At 42.6% G+C, this 23,446-nt stretch overlaps 1 protein-coding gene across 6 annotated transcripts in view; it reads left to right on the forward strand.

The window, feature by feature from the left end:
* dlgap4b (discs, large (Drosophila) homolog-associated protein 4b) overlaps window positions 1-23,446 on the forward strand; it is a 115,127-nt gene that overhangs the window by 78,300 nt on the left and 13,381 nt on the right. For 2 of the 6 annotated variants that reach the window (XM_034585695.1, XM_034585690.1), the window contains exons 4-9: window positions 9,762-11,023; window positions 11,195-11,406; window positions 12,774-12,875; window positions 13,584-13,734; window positions 15,541-15,796; window positions 16,152-16,304. In XM_034585695.1, the coding sequence (XP_034441586.1) occupies window positions 9,836-11,023; window positions 11,195-11,406; window positions 12,774-12,875; window positions 13,584-13,734; window positions 15,541-15,796; window positions 16,152-16,304 (2,062 nt within the window). In that variant the 5' untranslated portion in view covers window positions 9,762-9,835. Of the gene's footprint in view, window positions 1-8,950; window positions 9,224-9,761; window positions 11,024-11,194; window positions 11,407-12,773; window positions 12,876-13,583; window positions 13,735-15,540; window positions 15,797-16,151; window positions 16,305-23,446 lie in introns of those variants that run through there. The other 4 variants (XM_034585691.1, XM_034585692.1, XM_034585694.1 and 1 more) reach the window with 4 other exon arrangements.

Here is a 23,446-nt window from a genome sequence, read left to right on the forward strand (position 1 = left end):
AAAAGGGAGGACGGACCCTCTCCACCCATCCTGCTGGCTTTATGACTGTTGTCAGGACAACGGCTCATCCCTGGGCAGTTGACGGGTTGATAGGTTGAAAGATGGCCATTAGGGTATTATTGTGATGTCACATGGCGATTGAGTGGCACGGATGCAGCGTTGACCCACTTGGCATCCAGAGGGTACAAATGTCCCCCTCTCGTCACGTGACCACCCTGCGCATCTCGACAGGAAGTGACTTTTCACCCTTTCCGTCCATAGCAGGAAATCTCATTGCGCCGCATCTTCCTCCGCGGGGATCAAGGCTGCGTGGATGTGTTAGATTTAACTATGGCTATTGTGTGTCAGGCCAAGGGCATTTTGAAGTGGGTGAGGGTTTAGGGCTTATCCTGGTGGGATTTATAGCTGTGCTGTCGTTGATCATGACAGACTGTGGGTGACTGTTCGTAGCTCGCACACATGGAGGCAGCTTTCATCAAAGCTTTCAGGTCTTGCAAAGTTTTACACTCAACATATCTAACCTCTTCTTCCCCCTTATTTCAACAATGTCTTGCATTCTGGTTCACCTCAAATTTTAGGCAACATCCATGCTGCTAAGTGTTCGTCTGAAAATGGCGTTCAACAGGCAACAACAGTGTCCACACAAGCGTTTTGGCTCTGTATCAGTTTTAATCCCTGTCCATACTAACACGCCTGAAAACGCATATCACGTGACCACTCACATACACTGGGCACGCGTGTGTCAGTGAGGGCATTCCTGTCCTGCTGGACACGGGAATTGTCTCAGATTGCTCGAATAATAGCTTGTGAGGAGCCTGATGAATCTGCGAAGGTGACATCGTGACCGACGAAGAGACCCAATCAGCAAGCGCTCATCGTTTCTGCGAGTCCAGACTAAAACACAGCCCTGGTGTTTTTAAACTAAAAAGGGGCCAGCAGCGTCTCCAAATGTCTACGTCCTAGCCTCTCTAAAACTCAGGAGAAGCATGGATGCCAGACGTACCTCCAACAGAGTCGATGAATTTTCAAATGGAAACGTAGTCATATTGATGTAGCCTTCAAAGTGGCTCCCTGCTGTGTGTGCGAGAGTGTGTCTGAATGGTGTCCTTGCATTCAAGCTCCTTAATATATGTGCATTCATAAAAATGGGTTAGCGTCTGTGTGTGCATATGTGCACGTCTCTGTGTCTGTTTGCATTAGTCCTTCTGATTTGCCCTAAGTCTAGAGACAGAGGCCACAGCTGTAGCCCACAACCCTCTCCCTCCCTCCCTCCCTGCCTCGCCCTGTGCTTCACTGCACCCAGCCAGAGACACCCACCCCGTGTCCCTCCCAGCTATAAAAAAAACACACTCTCAAATTAAGTTGCAGTAGACCACGTCTGCCCACAATGTCTTCAGCTTAAAACTGGTGATATTAGTATATAGTTCAGTGTATGATCCTTTCTAACGTGACCCTAATTCAATAAGATAACCCACTACTCTTGCCTCCTGCATATTTATTATTTATTGAGTACACTTTTGCTGAGTACATATGTTTTTTTTCTCAGCAAATCAAGTTGGTATCCTCCAAAGTTAAAAGACATTTTTAAATTCTTTCTTGGTTCCTCTCTCTCTCTCTCTCTCTCTCTCTCTCTCTCTCTCTCTGCAGCAGCTCAGCAAAAAAACACTGTGGAAACACAAAGAGACTTTTCATCCTCAGAAGCCTTAGAAGTAACCTTGGAAGAATTCCACTTGATTTCGCCATATCTTGCACGGCTGAAGCAACTTATTAGCTTCTACTGAACAGCATGTCAATGTGTGGGTGCAGAGAACAAAGACTGGATTTTGTGACCAATCTCTTACACTGAAGTCAGACATGCACTGAACTCTGGACCTTTTCCTAAAAGTTTTCAGATGGCCTGTATATGAGAACGCAATCTCTGAGTCAGTTAATCCAGACATGTTCTGGAACTGTTCCCGCTAGCCCCCAAGTAAAATGTCCGGAAAATGTCAGAGTGAGCCCATGTGAGAATACAGCAGGTAAATGTACAGAAAAATTCAAGCACATGGCATGTTGATGGTGTTTCTAACACGTGACGAACGCAAAAATGGAAGAAAAAAAGTATCTCAGGATGAAGTAGAGGAGTCATTCACGTAGAAGTTGTCACCTTGAAAAGACAATAAGATTCAAGAGCCTTTGGCGATGAGGGCCGACGTCAATGTGCTGTAAACAAAAACACGTGATTTCCTCAGCAGAATTTATACATCATGTCCTGCCTCCTGCATGCTCTACCGAGATGCCTCCCGTCGCCTGAATGTTCTGGAGATTTTTCTGTTGTTACTAATGTTTGACCCCGGCTGTCACCTGCTGTGTTCTTCATATGTGAAAGGTAAACTCAAAATGTCCAAACCTAAGTTTAAGGACGTTGTCTGAAAATGGCTCAATATGGTATTAAGGGATCAGCAGCCAGTACATGAGGAATGATCACAAAGAATTGTGATTGATTGGGTTGTATTGGAACATGGCCACCATAACTGCCGCCGACCACAGTAGCTGTGGTTTATACCAATGTATTGTTTTGGGCTTTGGACCTGAACCATAGAGCAAATATTTACAGAGCAATTCTGTGTTTGTGGACTGTGTGGATTATAAAGTCAATGGAGAAACCACTCAAATCAACACTATAGTTTACATGCAAACCAGGATAGGTTATCTCATCAAGGAGCTGCAGGCAGCACCTCAGTGCTTTATTACACTCAGAAAAATGTTACTTTATCCACATAAATGTGAGGTTGAGCTTGTTTGGACAATTTTCTGGGTTATTTATTGGGAGTTGGATAGTTTTTTGTAACCCAGCTGCTGGCGTAGCAGTTAAGCTCTTGTGACGTATTTCATCAAAAATCTGAAATATTTGTATCTTTTTTATTTTTTATTTTTTTGCATCCGAAACGAATCTCCTCACACCGGCTGCTTCGGACATTCTGCTGAGTTTTTACTAGGAGACTGGCCAGAAACTCCGCAGAAAGTCTGCAGACCCTCACTTGGACAGTTGCGGGTTGTCAATTAACCAAAGGGTTGGTTTTCAATTCCCGCCTCCTTCAGTCTGTATGCCGAAGTGTCCTTGGGCAAGACACTGAACCCCAGATTGCCCCTGACAGATGTGACGTGTAAAAGATGTGTGATAGAATAGATGAATGAGACTTGTAGAGTAAAGATTTTTTAATAAGAAACTTGTGGAATAACCTATTTATGAAGTAGAATGAACCCCAAATTCAAGTTAGTATGAACCAACATTTGTGTAGAATATTTAACATTTTACTGGATTAAAAGAACAACACATCCTGTTGTGTAGGATTAACCCAGTGTGCCGTTGGTCTAAGAGTGACTTACGATGTAGTTGAAAAACTACACACATTGTTTTTACTTGACAGCAACAATGTATTTACAGACCTGAACTACATACAAATGTGACATTTAATTGACCTCTTGCCTTTTCGCTTGCCCCCCCTGCAGGCTTATTAGAGGTTAGCAACAGTGAAAGAAGAATAACTATAAGCTCAGTTGCTCAGTGTTTTTAAAGAGGAAAGATGCTTGTCTCCCACAAGTTTCCTAACACGTTTTGTGAGAGTCAGTTCTGCAAATTCATAAATAATCTCTACACTGTAGCAACAAGAAAGAGCCGCTCTTTTAAATGTGAAACACTCGTAACACTCTCAACATCTCCAGGTGGCACATTTAGCTGGGTTTTTCCTCATCCTAAGAAAACACCAACAACACCATACTCCTTTAATGTACCAACTTCAAAGCCAGAAATAGTTAGGAGGACATGGAAAGTTCCCGTGCCATAATAGGTAGTGAAGTGGTGCCACTGTCTTCCACTGAATTCTTTCTGGCTCGCAGTCTTCAGAGATGGGCTAAAATGAGTGGGTCATCTATCACAACAGAGGGGAGAGTGGTAAATTTATAGCTTTGAAAATAGGCCACGGCACAGCACTGATGGAATAGATAGAGTGTAATTAGGACAAGGTTAGCCTGCTTCACACGCACACGCACCCACGCACACGTACGCCATTTATTATTAATTACATGACACACATACATATAAGGGCGTGTGTGTGTGTGTGTGTGTGCGTGTGCGTGTGCGTGTGCGTGTGCTCGCTCGCAAACACTCAGAGGCGTTCAGTGACTGACAAATTATTCAATTACTTCTCACTTGAAGGAACGAAGCACCATAACTTGAATCAAAGCAAAAGGAATGTCTCATTTCTCAAGTAGTCCGAGACAGTTATTATCTGACACACACATACGCCTGACATATTCACACTCATTTATAGCTCACACTTCTCTCTGGGATAAACACATGCAAAGAACACTGCTAACTGACACACATCTCCTCCTCCGCTATTGTCTGATTACCTCGAATCAACCACAAAAATTGTCTCGTTTCCTTTTCATATCACTCTTTTTATTCTTCCTCCTCCGTGCAGCCTTTCTTGCCGCTCCCCGTCCCTCGTCTCACTCTGCCTCTTTATACTTCCTCTCCATCTCCCCAGTTTACGGCACATTTACTCATTTTCACACCTTCTCGTTCCCTTTAGATTGCTTTCATTTCCACTGCCGTCAAAAGCCACACCTTTCTCCCCACAGCTTTTCCTTCACCTTCTCCTGTCCCTTCCTCATCACCAGCAGCCTGCGAGCGCTCGTCTGTCTTGTTACATGTAACACACACCGCCTGTGGATGCACACACACACACACACACACACACACACACACACACACACACACACATAACTGCCCCCTGTCTTCCCGGGCATCGCTGTAAGCCTGTATGGAGCAGATGGGCTCAGGGCTGAATGACTGAGCTGTGCTCTGACAAACCGCCTGTGTTGCTCAGATGAGAGGATGATGTCCTTTGCACAGCCTCTAATCTAAATCTGGCCGCCCAAGGGCTTGTCAATCTACAAACTGGACACTAGTTGAAAAATCTGGCCACTCACAAGTTATGACATCGACCAAACAGAGACATTTCAATCAGTTTTACTATTTCCAATGTGGCTTAGTTTGGAAAGAAGAAATTCTCACTTTCAGTTTCAATTAGGAACAATTTCATGCCAGGAGATATGTGAATCGTGTAAATGGAACGGATGAAATCTGTTTTAACTGCTTGTCAAATTGACAGATGGGAGTTTACTGAAGGGAAATAGAGGAAAGGCTCAGGGTTGACATGAAGATTCTTGTTATGGTTCAACTGGTTTAGGTTTTTTAAATCAAAATTGATCCAAGTATTTTAAACTTTTATTTTGATGGGCTATTTAACAACTTTTTTTTATGCCATCCAAGCATTTTCATCCCAAAACATTGGGACAGCTAATTTTTTCATCTCTACCCCATTATTCATCTCATGGTCAGACTTCTTGTAGGAAAAGGCCCGACATAGAACCACTGTACTAAAACTATAGGTGATATAAAGAAGTTAAAACTAGCTCTGCCATAACTTGCCACAACGGTAAAAATCTGCTTATTCAGTGATGCATCAGTATAAACAATCTAATAATGTCATAGTTAATTTTATCTCACTTAGACGGGACATTTTTCTGCAGAAAAATAGCTTTTACTTTTAATATATTTGAAGTGATTATGTTCAAATTTGTATTTACAGTGTATTTTACATTTACTTTACATTTTATGAATCCTAACCCTAAACAAAGGATCTGAATACCGTCACTCCCTGATTTATGAACATCATTAGAAAAGATACTGAGTGCTATCGAGACAAATAGTGTCAGATATGACCTTTTTACTTTTGGTCTTTATTGAAGCATTATTTGACATTCACACATTCCTCTTCATCACATCTCCAATGCTCTGTCATGATCTACGAATGATTATTGATTCTGTTAATTCTGACGTGTATTCCCAGTATTCCCATAACCTCCCTACTTGCTGTATGAAAACATAAAAAACTTATGGAACTTGGCAGCTACACACTCCAACTTGTATTGACCGTGATCGCCCTCTTCTGGTTGGTATTATGAACTGCCTGTGGCTCTCAGGTTGTGGTTGCTTAGGGAATGAGTATAAGGTCATGAATTGGACATGGATCCAAACGCCCCTTTCCCCACTGAAGGAGCAGATGGCAGCTCCCCCCGGTGCACGAGGCAGGAAGATGCAGCCACCAGACGATCCAAGCAGGGCGTACAAACACACACAAACAGACACATTCAGGGAGTTGTGTGCACTTATTTGTATTTTGAAATGTGTATTATCTCTGAGTGCTGGACACACACACGCACACACACACTTTTCTACTTTAATGAAGGCAGAAGCTTGACCTAAATCCTTTTCTCTCTCTTCTCCCTGAGGGTCAATGCCTCTCGACCTCTATTAACATTACATTGTAGTGCTACTGTATGAGGATTACTACTGTAGGTGCTGATACCAGTGGTTATACATGACGCATAAACATTAGCAGCTGTAGGAGGGATTTTCACACTGCTCCTTTTACCCTGTGTAACATAAACCATATTAACCTGCAGGGACTTCCAGGCATGTTGATTCATCCTGGTGTGTTCAAGTCGCCATGTTGTTCAACCACGACTGAATATAACCATTTTCCAAAAGGAGCTGGGTCCAGTGGACACGTTGAATTTAGACATTTTTACATTATTTGACAAAGGGATCAATAAACCAATGAACAGAACAAGCTTTTTTTCATTACATGTCAGTGAAATTATGAACACCTTTATATTCTAATATTTAGTGTTAAATAACCTACAGTTAACTAGAATTTCATTATCGATTAATACATTTTCAAAAAGACAAAAAAATATATATTTTATTGGGTTGTTTGTTTTGCTTCAAAAAGTTATTTTGACCTTGGCCATTTGTAGGTCTTATTCTATAAAGAAAAATACTATTTCTTCTACCTATATATTACTTGTGTTTTCAAATTTTACAGTATAATCCTCTTCAATTACAGATCATTAACATAAAATGCTCAAATGTGAATTCTGAACGTGGTAAAATGTTTTCCATGTATGACTGGCAGCGTAAAAGTTTACGATCCCGCCGCCGTTAATAATGCCTCTATCACTGTCATTTGGAGTTGCGATGGCTGACACATTGAGGAGGGTATGCTAAGCTCAGCTGAGTGGCGTGTCACGGCGGGATATGAGGCAGTTAGCTAATGTGGTGTAAAAGGATTTAGAGGATTTGACCCTATCAGCGGAGATGGCACTCAGAGAGGCTCTGTTAATGACACTAAATGAGTCTGTGCCTGCAGCATGCTGATGATGGGAACATGAAAGCCAGGCTTATAAATTATATGGAGTTTTTTTTTTTGATTCACCTAATTGCTAGAAGTGTGTAAAAGTAATGGGATGTGTGCAGACATTATGTAAAGGCAAGGTAACACAATACAGTTCAGTTCCTCCTCTGAAACAGCGAATCACAATCAGGTCACACCGGCCTGCAAGTGAAGTGGAATCTTAAAAGTGAGCTGCTTCCTGTCACTGTAATAATTCTCCCCTTTTCTACTGGTTTTAGCTCAATGAAGGGGAGAAGATGTATATATTTTTCAGAAAACATCCTTCCTACAGAGTTTGACAAAGAAATGATGATATATATATATATTACTTTATAAACTCAAATTGCCCTTTTGCTGCACTGCAAAGCAGATTTACATTTGTTTCCTTGAGACAGGACAAGACAGAGACATGGCATTTTCCTATTTGATTTTTAATATTAAAGAATGGGACAGTGGTCGAAAGTAGTTGCTACTACTGTCCCCTAGTTGCAGCTTTGGTTGTTGCATAGCATTTTGCAACTAGAGGATATGCCCGCAAATTTGGTCTGTGGTTGTGTACGGCAGCTTCCAATACATGTATATTAATTTTCATTAATTCGTTGTCCTACTCATCTAATTTCCTCTGGAAAATGAAGATAAAATGTACTTGGGGATGAGTGGGCGCCCCGCATACAGAGGTGTTAGTTCCGACTTATAACTTTTCTGCATGTCTTTCCCCGTTCTCTCTCCATCTTTCACAGGTGTGAATCACACCTAAATGCTGTCCTGCCACAGTGGCCAAAGATATCTACAAAAAAGCTTTCATTTACTTCATGGAAATCTGCAGGAATTCGCTCAACAATATATGATATATTAATATATTTCATTCCAATCAGAATCTTATGTTGTGCGTTGTATTAATTATCAACCATAGAGAGGATAGGTTAGTGTGTACTGTATTAAATATGTAAGAAACTGTATTAGGTATTTGAATTATGAAAACTGATAATGTCAGAGAGCTGCCAGGGTTCTTCGAGCCTCCAACAGCTGCCAAAACTAATAAGAAATGGATTCAGGGAACATTTAAATAGCAAGAAAATCATTAATATCCTCTAAAGTCTCCCTGGTTATAGTCCACAAGCTGCTGCAGTAAAATAAAAGATTAATTTGTGGAGTTTCAGATGATATTTTGTCCCAAACCCGTTAAAATGTAACTATACCAACAAAGAAAAAGAAGCAAACTGAGACTGACTTTCAACAATGACGTGCGTCCTGAAGAGGAGGGCTCCTTTAGTCCAGCAGGAATGAGGAGAAGTTATCATAAATTGAATAAAATAATATAAAATAAAATAAACCTCTTAAACCAGAACACTGAATAATAATAAGAGTTTGTTTTGCTGAACATGTAAATGTCTCCCTTCTCTGATAAGAGGCCTAAATCAGTTGTTTCTGTCTGTTTGAATGGCGGTTCCCTGATTTTATTTTACAGACAGATACATTTTTCAATGAATTAATTCCATAAAAGCCGGTATCCATCTTTGCTTTACCTTTACATAATATTCCCCTCCCATTGTCATCCATCGTGCCATCCTCACAGCCCTGCCTGCCAGGGCATTAGCACAGCTTTACTACAGAGGACAAGGAAAACTGTAGCTGCCAACTCCCGCCACCCACTACCTGCTGGTCAAATCCTTTTCACTGGTCTCACTGTGACAGTCTGCGTGGCATCCTTGGCTCGCCATGTAAAGATAGGGCCGGAGCTCAGTGACCAGTGCCAGCGGATCCCCACCGGAGATGGGAACAGGAGAGAGAGGGAACAGAGGAGCAGGAGGAGAGAAACTGAAACAGATGGATTATTGGGCAGAGACAGAGTGCGACAGGCTGAAAGAAAGGGATCTCCCAAAAATGTGACTGTTTTGTGTGACAGCTAACCTGTAGAATATGCAGGGAGGCAGCGGGTATGTTGTTTGGATTATTTTGCTGGCACATAATTCAAATGCTGCGAGTGTATTTTTGCACATTAATGAAAATGTTTGGACAGTGATTAATTCTTCTACTTCTGATGTCCTTTTTCTGAATATAATTTAAAAAAAGATGAGATACTTGTTGACTGGCTGCTGTGAAGCTCCACATTGCTGTGGAGGTGTCTGGAGTTACAGATGACTGCGAGCAATTGTTCTTTTTTACGCATGATATGTGCCCTCTCACATTAGCTGTAGCTTGTCTTTCTTCCACATGTTGTTTATCTATTCATTTGCAGCAGCGTAACAGATGTTTGCTGTGGGAGGCAGTGGAAATCTGGCTCATTCACTGTCCACAGTGTTTCCCCCACAGCCCCACAGCTCGCCGGTTTGTTGTCTGGTCTGGCACATCAGTGGGCGTGATTGTGTTGCTGAGCTGAGAGGCGCTATTGAGTGTCTACTTTAACGAATTCAGAGCCTCTTCTCTCTTTTTCATGCCGTATTTTCCTGTCCTGTTTTTGTCTCTGTTTTCTAGGAGTAACGTGCAAGCTCATCAGTCAACTCTTCTTGGCCTGGGGGTCTTCTAGAGGGTCGGGCCTCCTCACCACCATGAAAGGGTTGGGAACCAACCGTAACAGACACCTGTCTGAATCCCGTGATCCCTCCTCAGGCCACCCAGAGGCCCTCTACCCTCACAAGACGAGCACCCTGCCACGCAGCCCTTACCTGCTGAGCCCCTCAATGGACCACTATGGCACCATGGACCCCCACCTCTACCCTTCAGCCAACCCAGACTCTTATCCACAAGACTGCATGCTGCCCCTCAACAACCAGCTGTCAAACAGCAGTACCTTCCCCAGGATTCATTACAACTCCTACGACCAGTCAGACTTCTCCCCACCTGGGGACTGTATTGGGGGGATAAGTACAGGAACCATGGGGCCATCCATGTCTATGGGCATGGGAACAAGCATGGGCATGGCAGGGTTGAGTGGACGAACACCTATGATAACGAGCGGCTCAGCAACTATATCACATCATATGACCAAGAGCCAGGCACCCCCCAGTCTGCTGGAGTTTGACAAGCAGCTATCTGCAGGGCATGATGGATTCAGCACATTGCAGTTCCATCGGTCGTCTGCTGTTGCTGCTGCAAAGCAGCGCACAGACAGTCCTGGTCGCATTCGTTACATGCTGCACTCAGTGCAGAAGCTCTTTGCAAAGTCCCAGTCACTGGAAAGCCAGAACATGAAAGGAAATATCAATGGACGCTCCACCGGCAGCGGTGGAGGCTCGTCAAGCACTGAGGACGGAGGGAAACAGAGTCGCAGATCCAAAAGTAAAGATCGGGGTACAAAATCAGAGGCGACTGCAAAGAGACGGCCACGCTCCAACATGTCGGGTTACTGGAGCTCAGATGATTTGGACAGCAGTGATCTGAGCAGCTACCACAACACCATGGCCATGATGACTCTAGGGCGTCCAAGTGGCCACGAGAGCCAGAGCAGGTACATCCACAGCGGCTACAACACCATCAGCTCCTCCAAAAGCAGCAATGAGATGAAGTATCAGGGACCTCCTGGGCCTGGGGGTGGAGGAGGTGGAGGACAAGGTAGAACAGGTGCTATGGTGATAAATGACAATGACTATATGAAAGGAGGGACCTGGTCAACGTTGAACATGGGCCAGCCGAGGCCGGTGATCCAGAAAGGCTCAGCTACTCTGGACAGGTCCATGCTCAAGTCCAAATCCTGCCAACAAGAACTAACCTGCAACTACCTACAGGTTGGACGAAGGGTGAGTGAATGTAATGCTTGATAAAAGTTGCATTGTATACTGTACATTGAATTTATATTTGCAGAGTATTCCAATGTGTTAGTTCATTTGAATTTCAAAGTATCCTACAGTGCAGTGATACAGAGTTAAGATCGATAAAGACTAATTTGAGCCTCTTAATGCTGCCTATAGGGTGATTGGAGCACATTAGGCCACAGCGGGGGTGCCAATGAAATCCCATGTCGGCGGATGCGCAGTGGCAGCTACGTAAAGGCCATGGGAGACATCGAAGACAGCGATGACTCGGAGGGAAGCCCGAAACCCTCTCCGAAATCTGCTGCTCGCCGCCAGAGCTACCTCAGGGCTACGCAGCAGTCTCTGAGCGACCAGCTGCCCCCACGCAAGTAAGAGAACAGACCGAGACACAGAGCTGTGCTTTATTACGCAGTACATATGAACGCTCAACGTTAAAGGCGAAACTGAGTACATTTCACAGGGTTGTGGCCTGCTATCAGTTTTAAAATGATGGACAGGCCTTCAAATGTAAAAGGCTATCATAAAAAAAATGGATAAGAAGAAATATGTGTAATGATGTAAAGTATTTTTTGGAAACAGCTATAAAACAGTCAGGATTGGTAAGGAAAAAAAGGATGTTAAAAGTTAAAGGCTCCAGTGATAATCTGTATGTAAATATACCTGAATGAAAAGCTAATGATTGAGTCTTTAAATCTTGGGCTAAAAAAGTGTTTATTTTCAAAGGACACGCAGTTAGAAATACTAATTGGTATAACCTGTCAACATTTAAAATAAAAAAGTTAAATCACTTCCTTTTGTGATGGTGAACGAGAAGGAAAACCACTTCACACAGCCTCACTACACCAGAAAGCAGGAAAATACAAATGCATTCAACATGGGCACACATAATCCCAGCTGTGCTTACTCATGTATGGAATTAAGTGGTGTCAGACTCCTGTTGTCCTCCACATGTCACATACCTCAGCGATGATTTACCTTCTTACTGCCGTTCCCACACAGAGCAGACTGCGTTGACATCTGCCGTCTGAGATAAATATGTTTCTAAATTTCTATCTGAAATCACACTGGCCCCAGAAATGTACAAAAGCTTAATGATTCAAGGTATTTTGGGCTTAGTGCCACATGGTTTCATGCTTTCACAGACCATGTCCCCTGCTTCTAGTCGATACAGTGAAGTCAACATAAGTAATCATAAGTGTTAAAATGTCCATTCCACACAATATTCAGACTCTTTAATTCAATTTTTTTTTAAACGCACCTCCCCTCCACATATATACATGAAAAACATCAGAGGGATTCATGCACTGATTGTGTGTCGTGTATAAACAATCAGGCAATGCTAACTTTTTTTATAATACAAAATATAATGCCTTATCAATAATAATTGAGTGATTATATGATGGCTATTACATTTCTGATCAACATAAGCTTGACCTTGACTTTTGACCACAGTCAGCTTAAAAAGTTATTAATCTAAAGATACCCCCCCCCCCCAGTAATATTCACACCAAGTTTTGTGAGAAACCATCAATTCGTAGTTGAGTTATGTTTTTCACATACACACACCAACAGGCATAAATAATAGTTTCTAGAACAATTTTAAGTCTGTGTTTAGACATTTAAGAATTAATTCTTACCTGACGCATGGGTGATTGACTAATCCTCCTCCCGCTGCCAATCCCTGACCATCCAACCCCACTTCCTGGTCTGCTGCCCCCTGATTTGGCGCGAGCAGCAGAACCCTGGATTACGCCTTGTTGCAGGGGGAGCTGGACGCCCTGTGGTCTCCGCTCCACAGTGTGTCCTCTCTGCACCAGCTGGGCAGGTCAATGAGCAGGTCAGTGGTGGATAGGTCTTTAAGTCACATCTCAGGGGCGTGGTGCAAAACACTTCTGTCTGATTTGGATGATCTGTCACTGCTGGCTTTGCACTGCCCCCCTCAGATGTATGTAGCAACTCCAGCTGCCAAATTCATGCCATGTTACCAACAACTGACAATTACCATTAAGCTTGTAACTATCTGCCAGGCGCTTTTAGGTGCTAAGTGGGTCTGACATTATTTAGATGAGGGACTGAAGTGACATCTTTGTGCAAAGAACATGGCCGGAGGTCTACTGACATCTTACAATCATTGTGTGCCAACAAAGAATATGTAAAACATGACTTTAGAGACACTTCAATTAAACCTGCACCTGTTCTTTGGCTTTGGCACCATGATAACACTGCGAGCTGTGCACGTGTCTGGTTTTGCATGCAGATCAGATGCTCCACTTAGTAATTCAGATTATATTTGGGCCACATTAACGCTTCCAAATGAGAATGGAAATGAAAGGGATGAGTTGAATGACAACCCTACGCTCCTATCGCTCTTTCAATTCCTGATTTTGCTGATCTTTCATGTTTCCCTGCATGTCCTCATATGCCTTCTGTTTTCCTCATGCGCTCCTGACATAGCTTTTAATTTTCCTCCTTATGTTTCACATCTTCAACACATCTCCTTTATCTCATTTCTCTTGTTTCTCCTCTCCTCTCACTCTCTGTCCAGCTGTCTTCCATCTCTCCAAGAGCTCTCCAATAACCGCAGCCTTGACAACCTCGACTGCATCGAGGGTACAGGCTTGTCTCTGCCACACTGGGACGATGATGAATTAAGCCAGGCCTGCAGCACCTTGGGCCGGCGCAGCTGCATGGGACAGGTCAGTGCTGGTCTGGAGACGCGGATCGTATAATGCTGTGTGTGCTCGATCCAGCAGACGCCAAATAATGATTTCCCCTTTTCTTTCTAGCTTTGCATATACATTTTCTTTCTAATGAGTTATGGGTCCATTTTTTCTTGCTTATAATTTGCATCACTTAGTTCCTGGCAAACGTTCTTCTTTCAAATCAGCAGTGGTTTTCAAAGAGCCCCTTTGTCTGCCGTGAGCTGCCCTCGTTTCCATCGTAGAATCAGCATTTTCACAGACGCAGCCTGATCGACGCTCATAAAACCAGCGTCATATGAACAAAGCAACCCTGTTTTCCTACTGTGTCACACATTAACGATTATAAACCTGCAAGCCAAATGAGTGACATTGGTAGTTTTAAGTTTAATTCATGGACTTACATAAGAGCTATTAGCCTCCCACTGACAAGGTCACTGGGATGATGAACAGCTGTGCGGAGCAGCTCTGATCTTTTTCAATGAACCAGTCAAATGAGGCAGTGCGAGCTATTAGTGAAGGATTTGCACCCGATCTCTGACACGTCTCTGCATTATGACAAATGTGCTCTAATTTATTGCCTTGATTTGCATGCACAGCGGCATCCCAGGCACATTTAATATTCATTATCACTGGAACTGGTTGAGGTCAACTTGTGTTTTTACAACTAAATGAATTTAAAGAGAGAAAACTATAAACTATAAAACGACTTCAAAATGTGGGTAGCTGTAACCCCACATCTTCTCTTGCTGCTCTTACACCCTTAGATCTTTTTATTACCAGTCAGTGAACCGACAAAATACTTTTGCTACACCCATTTTTGCTACGAGTCTTTCTCGGGCTGCTTCTGTCGACCAACAGAATATGAAACCCCTTCATCTGCGAGGCTGCTCTACAAAAGAAGCCTCAGAAATGACTCACACTTTCGGAGCCTGCAGTTGCTGTGTAAAACATACAACCGTACTAAAACTTTTCAAAGTGTTGTCTGCTGCCTCGGAATTTCTTTCATTTTCTTAAAGTTGGCAGCTCTTAGAGACTTGGCCAAGTGAGAAATGTCAAACAAAAGAGGAAAATGCATTTTAATGGTGAACTGACATCTCATCCACAGACCCAGCCTGAGGGAAATGCTAAGAGCAACACCGGTACAACTCTGTGCTTTCCACTACTATTGTAGTTTTTCACACAGTTAAACCTTTGACAATTTTGTGCCATTTTTATTGGATCCCATCAACTCTGTCTCTCAGGTGGAGAGTGTCATTAACAGACACACTCAGCTGAGCAGCTGCTGGTCACCTCCAGTTACCGTGGGCAAAATCAACCCATTCACTCACTTTCTTTATTTTTAAACACACCACTGTAGCCGTTTTCAGACATGACCGCAGGAGAATGTCTGGACAATCGGGTCCGGACTTTCTCCAGACTTTTCCTTTCACATGAGGAACGTAGCAGGAGATTGTCCGTGTCCAGGCGAGGGGCTGGGTCTGATTAGATCAGGCAGAAGGCAGGGTGTAACTTCAAATGGGATGTATTCTTTTTTTTTAGTTAGTTTTGCCTCAGTAACATGATAGAAACGTTGTCTACACGCCCACTCGCTCACCTTGAATCCTCCAGTAAATCTCTTGCTGTGTTCTCACATGAGCTCATTCGGACATTAGCCGGAGTTTTTGCCAGGGGGCATTGTTTGGAGCCACTGACTCTGACATCTGCAATCTCACATACAGCCCCTCAGGAGAACATCTGGAGTTCAGTGCATGTCTGAAAGCAGCTCATGTCTTTTCCAATCTTATCCTGTCGTCTCTCCAGCTACGGGACCTGGACATGAGAAGTAATTATGAGGACCGCAGCTCCGACTCCACATACAGAGATTCCCGCTCCCATTCTCAGGACAACCCAGAGCCTCCAGACCTGCCCATGCCCACATGCTTCCGATCTCGCAGCCACAGCTACCTGAGAGCCATCCAGGCCGGCTGTTCCCAAGACGACGACACGGCTTCCATAGACTCGAGCTGCTCACACCCTCCGATTGACACCACTGTCCGCACCTACAGCACCAGCACCGGTGAGTCACTGGCTCAATTGTTCATATATTTGACCTCAAAAAAACATATAAATAGGGACAATAGAAGAGTTCTAACATGATGCATTATGTGTTGCCCAGCTGAGATCGTCGAGATGTATAATAGATTCAATATACTGTAAATGTAATGGTTATTTATTTGATAATTAAATCTTGATCATTTCTGCGAGGCTTTCACCCTTTTTCAGACTGACTCAGACACACGGGCCCACATTTTTTTTTTCCATTACATTACTTTGAATGATCTTCATAGCAGTGGTCCTGGGTGGACACTAGTCCTCCAACATGCACACACCAGTATTTTTAGCTCAAACGCAGCCTCTTTTGCCCACGCTAGACGACCTTTCCACCCAATGGAAGACGTGGAAAGAGCAGTTTGGCTCTTACCTGATAGCAACAGGCTTGGACAAAGCCCCAAAGGAGAAACAACTTGCACTTTTTCTGCAGCGTTTCGGGACAGACAGACCACGCAGCCGACCCTCACACACAGGTAACAATCTGAAAACCAGCTACTCTCTACTAAGAAAAAAGATGTTTATCGTGGACTGCAAAATCATGATGTTCGGGAGGGTTGGCAGTATCATAAAACCTCAAATAAATGTATTACAATTCAAATTATGACAGGGGATAACAGCTCAAACATTCACTGAGCAATTGCCTTCCCACCTTGTTGAGTTTGCTTCACCAGAGGAACTGTGGATGTATGAGATGAGACACATTAGAAGCTTTGTTTGTTGACATCTGACTACTCTCCATTTCAGAAAGAGCCTGGATATATCATGTGCTTGTTAATATCACTGAGCATCCACATGGTGGCGCTTTTCACCACTCTTCAAAATACTCTGTGCTGCCTTCAAGAGAGTAGTATTTTTCAATTATTCAGTGGCTTCAAACACATTCACAACGCAAGAAAAGCATTTAAGAAATTATAGAGGCAAAAGTAAAAGTCTGTGCAAATTGTCAACAAATTATTTAATTATTCATTTAATTAAATACTGAACTTATCTGATTAAAACTGAAACTGAAACCAGAAGCCAACATGTGTATGGGTTAAAATGTGTTTTTCTGGGTCCGGAGTTTATCCGCAGTTTGCCTTTTACTCATGCACAGCGGGATGTGTGGCACTGCTTTCTCATTTTGTTTTTGTTTGTTGTTTTCCTTTTTGCGTCTGTCACTCATTACAAACGATATCAACACACCCACTCGCTCAAGGTGAATCCTGCAGAGTATCTCCTGCTCACCTCTCACATCTGCTCCTCTTGACTTTCTGCAGACTTTGTACCAGGGTACTGGCCAGAGAAAGTCCAGAGGCTCTCACTCGGACATTTGTGGTCACACATACATCCCCTCCGAGGGAATGTCAGGAGGAGTTTGATACATGTCTGTAAGCAGTTTAAAGGGATAGTTCGCCCCAGAAACAATGTCATTTACACCATAGTTTTAGCCTAAAGGTCTGCTGTGAACAGTTTTGTGGACTCAAAAACTTTACCCACCCCTCCATCGGCAAAGTGGTGAGTAGATAATGAGTGAATTTTAATTTCAGGGTGAACTATCCCTTTATGTGCACCAAAATCCACATTTTCTCTGTGGAGCTGTTTTGTCCGAGGCTCAGTGAAGGCAGCAGCAGACATGGCTCCACGCCTCCCTCAGGCTCAGAAACAGAGTCCAAACAAAAGACAGAGTCAGTGAGACAGTGTGAGAACATGTGGACACTGGTCAACATCTCTGTCTGCGGCTGACAGCAGGGTGAGTCTTTTCACTGGTCCTTTTCAGAATACAACTTCCTATTAGTGGAGCAGAATTTGATGACTTCAGCAATAATATCTTAATAAACATGTAGCTGCTGGTTCAGCCTGTCACTCATTCCTTTACTCATTAAAACTGTGTTGACTCTCAGAGACAAGCGTGTGTGTTGCTCTGCTCTATCTTCATTTGGAGGATATCTAACCTATTCAATGTAGGAAATATGTGGTGAATAAAAAGTGGGATGTAACTAAGACTAATAGTGTGTATGGGATGAGTTCACTTCTGCTGAGATCATGTTAAAATGCTTTTTTCACATTTGCTGTCAGGACTGGACGATATGGACAGAAATTCTATCAAGATAAAGATGTTCATATCAGTCGATCTTGATAATTATCAGGATAAATGTCCATTATTATTTAAGTTTAAAGTCAGATTGTTGCTCCTGAGTGGTTGTGGTTTTTTTAAACTCTTCTATGTGAGCAGAAAATCACAAACACTTGATAAACAGAAAAACATGTGACAGATCGGATGTAGATTAATTATGTGTTTTACCTCCTGACTGTGGTGCACAATACATAAGCAATATATTGATATTATTGAACCTTTATTATATTGCTTTTGATTAAAATGATATTGTGTTAATTATGGATTGTTTAATTGCTCAGCCCTGATTGTGGCCATAATTGAAATATTTCAAGTCATGCTTTCAGTGATGTGCTGTGAACCATTGAGTATTCTCCGACATCTCCAAAGCTTCAGGAAACTCTTCTTCCCACAATGCTCCAGCAATTCATTTGTGGTGAGGGTCAGGATAAAAGAGGAGATTTGCTGTTAAACCGAATCGAGAATATATTAAATCCACTTGTCTGTGGGACCATTTAGCTGCCTTCACTTTATAATGTATTTGCCCGTCTTCGTAAAGCTGCTTCTCTCTGGTTGCTGAAATGGAAAATTGGCCTCCACGCTGGATTATTTGTGGGCTGCCCTGCTTTTGTCCCACACGGACGACTGCAAATCCCATTTTCAGGTCACATTATTAAACAAGAAGAAGGCTATTCAGTCATATCGCAGTGTTGTTGTTGAACACATCGAGTGTAATAATTCATTGTGATACTGGTTTTGGCGACGAGGGAGTGGTGATGGTTTCAGGCAAGCTTGTCTTTGTCTTTACGGCAGTTGTTGGATTAAACAATACAGATGGGTCAACTGACAGGCAGCAGACAAGTTGGCCAGCAGCACTGAACTGTTAAATAGAGCATCACAATCCACCTTTTGTCTCCCATTGTTTCCTGTTGTCCAGTTCCAACGGACCGCAGCACAGCACCACTTGATTAAATGAGATTATACTTTATAATACATGTCAAATAGATCATCCGGCTTAATAACACTTGCAAACTTGGGTGAAAACTACCAGCTTCATTGTCGGATCTGTCTCACAGTTGATGGGACTGTTTGACGACACAGACACACACCAGCCAGTGCACTCGTGCTGCATTCATGTGCTCTTCTAATGATCTAATTACCTTACTTGGCCGCTGTTCGTCTGACTGGTGTGTTCATTTGAAGTCACATTGTGAAAACAACATGGATGCTACAAAAAGAGATGTATTTTATTGCTCAGAGCATTTAAACAATTCTTTTAATTTTTGAAATATTGTTTTAACTGACTAACTAATCAGAGTTACTGCTAATAAATAAATGTAATAATGATCTAGATCACTCTATGTATAAGGCAACCCAATACCATATGAAAAAAATCTATGCAAAAACTGATATGCAACACATGAATTTTTAACCAGTTTCTAATATTTACTTTAGTCCGCTATGTCTCTACATATATGATTTCAACATTTCGGCAAGTCATGTACCAAAATTTGTGCTGACTTTCTGAGTTGTTCCAATTGTTGTTCCCATAAATATCTTCCTAGTTATCCTCAGTTTCTGCCTCCACAGTGGCTTGAATAAGCAAGATGGGATACATAGAGAAGATTTTGTTATGTACCCATTTCTAAGCAAAGGAACTGAATTATTGCGAGTATGATGCTGGTTCAAGGATCTTATGATACATGCATGTAAACTACATTAAAATTTGCTCGTGTGTCTTTTAGATCAATTTACTTATTACGACTTTGGGTAAAGAAAATGACATCTTGATGTCTCTGTTGGCTTCAGCTGCACTTCTGTCAGAGCAGCAGAATTTCCTAACATGGAAATTCTATAATAAATAGGCAGAATGTTTTTTTTTTAAATGAATCCTGGGTCTTTGGAACCAAAATGACATGCACTACCAGCGGTGATGTCATCATTGTGGGGTCTGTGGTTAATAAATCATGTCTCCATAGTCTCCCTCGGGAAAACAGTAAAACAGGGAGAGCAAACTGCTGTGGGTGGCACAGTGGTGCTGTGTGGGGTTTGCATGTTCTCCTGTTGTGTGTGTGGGGGTTTTCTTCGGGTACTCGGGCCTCATTACCCAGTTGAAAGACACGCCTCTTAGGTTGGTGATTGGTGATTTGTCCCTATATGTCGGCCCTGTGATGCTCCGGCGACTTGTCCCAGTGTATCTTGCCTCTCGGCTGTCGGCTGGGATTGGCTCCGGCCCCACTGCAATCCTCAAAGGATAAGCTGTATGGATAATAGATGGATGGGGACTGCTGTTTGGGTTCTAGCACATTAGAGTTTCCTATTTTCATCTTTGCCCTTTCCCTGTTTGAGAATGTAACCAGGATCTAATCTGTTAATGCATTTCATTCCTGAGATGGTAACTTGGAACGATTTTATAAAGTGGTGAAAAATTCCACATTTTACGCTGCTGAGTGGAGAGCGGTCACTGGCTTGTTGGAAACGGTTTTCAGCAGATGTGGCCTCTCGCGGCTAATTGTTTTCCTTCCTTGAAAATCACATCTTGAACCATTTCTGGCAGTGGACAACAACACCACTGTCCAGATGGCACGAAAACAGCAGCACTCAGTGCCCACTCCAGATTCCACTTTAACATTCTGGCACAAAGCATGTGGTTGTTACTGTTCCGTCTGTAGAGCAACCAATATGTTCTACTGAACAACTCCTACACAGATTCAGCTTAATGAAGCAGAAACTGTACTTGGCTTCGTGTCCATTTTATAGTTGCAGAGGTATGTCAAGTGTTGAAGTTTATAAAAGGCCTTGTCAGTGTTTGTACTATTGTCAGTAGTAGTTCACATTTAAAGGATGTGTTTTATGCTGACACAGCGGCGTATGTTTGTGTGGCGGAGTCCTGTAAAATAAGCAAATGCACCCAAACTGTCTGATTAAGAGCCTGTGCCACTTGCGATCCATCTGTCTGTGGGAAGTTTCTGCCATGGCTGCAATTTCCAGCATTTCACAAAGCTGCTATTTTCTGCTTTATCATAATGTTATCGCTTCAAATTGTCTTTTACAATCATAGATTTGTAGTTCTGGTCATTGTTATGTCACCAGTTATTTACAAGTTTCACTGCTGACATCTGTGCTATATAACGATACCAGTGGCCACAGCCATAGAACAGTGTGAACAGTGGATGAACTCCAGACTTGTCAAAAACCTGTCTGATCACTCATGTGTTTGTCTTGTGCACTGTTTTCTATGGCAGAAATACTGATCCCTGTATCATGTAACATGAGAAAACACCTCACAGTAATATGTGAGGTGTCTATATACATTTTTAACATTAACTCAGGTACGCAAACATTACTGTTAAGGATCCCTTACGTGTGTTGATTTCTGATCAAGAAAGATACTTTAGAAATGAACATGGCTGAGTGTATTCATCTTCGCTCTATGAGACTTAACCATTGTTAGCATTTTGCTTGGAGCTTACTGCTAAATCCACCATGCTTTCATATTCACAATAACAATGCATCCTTTACTGTCTGTGCTGCAGACACATGAATGGTTAAAACAATGATAACAGTGCTAACATGCAGTTGTCTTAGTTTAGCATGTTAGCATCCATCACAACAACTTTTCATCCATCATTTATCCTCGTAATTTTCAGTTTTGGAATTTCCAAACTCATGTGAATCAAACGCAGTATTAACCATAGACCAAAGGGAAAGACTTGATCTCCCAAAATATCCTGAGGGGGTCTGATCCAAACTGCCTGGCAATCCATTTGGTTATAGTAGAGCTACAGTATGATGTTCTGGGCCAAAGCAGTGGGCCGACTGACCAACAATAGGCCAGCACTGCTGTGCACTGCTGTGCCTACAGAGGCCTAAAGGTCCTGTCAGTACTTCCTGGTGGAGAAACTACATCATGACGTCACTGTCCAGATTAACACAAAGATACATTAGGCTGCAGTTTATTTTACTTTATTTGCCAACAGATTGAGTTATTAGAGGCAGAAATCGGCCCTTATTGTGTCCAGCTCTACTACTTTATCTGCTGCCTAATCTCAGAGGCAGATGTCAGACATGGTTTTGGGGCTTGTTTTTCATGGATAAAGCAGATTCAGTCATATTAAGACTTAGGGGGGAATTCTGTTCAGAATGATGAAAGCATAGTGTGACACTTGGAGAACTGCAGGGCAGGTGTCCAAACAGCCAGTCACAGAGACAGTTATCCTGCACACTGGGGCAAAGGAGTGTTGACAGTGCTTAGCAGTCACAACAGTGGTGACCTTATTCTGTCCAGCATCTATCTCTGTCATGAGCAGGAACATGGACAGTGAAAAGCTGTCTCAGCAGGTTTTCCTAAGGCTATAGTAGTCAGAGGCTGGTGGATAATCTAGACTAGTTGCCTGTATTGTTGGGTCCAATAGACCCAACAGGAAACACATTTTTGACCCTTGTTTCTGGGATCTCCTTCTGTCTGTTCAAACTTTCAAGAAAAGTGTTTCCACACTGAGAACGTACCGAGCTATGGTTAAGTTTGATATGGTCCGAGACCACCTCTTTTGGTTGGACACAGTTTTGGTTCAGGTCGTTGTCCGATGCACCTTTCGCACCTGTAATTTTGTCAGCAGGTCCAGAACAAACAAGATAGGCGTGAGAGTGCCCTTAGCTACTGTTTAAGAAGGACCAGGGGGACCTTTAGGCCAGTAATGTTTCAGTAGTTCAGGCTGGAGAACGTCTCTGACAAGAGACTGACAGCTCAGTTCACAGTTCAGTGTGAGAGAATGATGTGTATGCATGTGGTCATACGAGATTGTTGTCAGGTGAGGTTGCACAAACATCAGAGGTGAAAGCTGTGGATTACACGGAACAACAAGCCTTTTGTTTGACTGTTTTCTTTAGCTGCTCACATGTTTGCTGCAGGGCTTTTCAAAATCCTTGATGTATTATGATTAGGCATGTATTGTGTCTGTGCAGGCTTGTGGGCACTTTACTGTATAATGGCTGAGCTTCAAACCAATAGAACAGACAACAATAGACTTACAATACCACAGTTAAATAGATTTTTCCTTCACATATATGTCACTTGTATACAAATTACGGTGTGGATGCATGGCACATCTTGTGGGGTCAGGTATCGAGACAAAAGTTTTGAAATGATATTTGGCCATTTCATTTGAGAAGTATTCATTTCAATTCATTTGACAGGGAATCAGCATAGTCTCTAAAAATGCTTTCTGACACATGTTTTGTCGAACTTGAAAGGAAAAAAAAGTCAAAGGCAGGAAGTCCATAAGTATTAAATCTATTTTATATCAGGTGTTAAGGAATGAAAACCCATGCTGTTCACATTTGAAAAGTTCTCGTGCTGTCCAACTGCTTTACCGTCTCTGTGCTGACTCTTCCAAAGAAACAACTGTTGGTACAGTGGAAAGCTTAATGTGTGGATTTCACAAGCTTTCCACTGTTTTTCCAATGTGGTGTGAAATAAAGCATCTGTTGGAGAGATTATGTAGAAGCGGCAGGGTTCATAAT

Source organism: Hippoglossus hippoglossus, chromosome 5 (genome assembly GCF_009819705.1).
Source record: "Hippoglossus hippoglossus isolate fHipHip1 chromosome 5, fHipHip1.pri, whole genome shotgun sequence".
Lineage (NCBI taxonomy): Eukaryota > Metazoa > Chordata > Actinopteri > Pleuronectiformes > Pleuronectidae > Hippoglossus > Hippoglossus hippoglossus.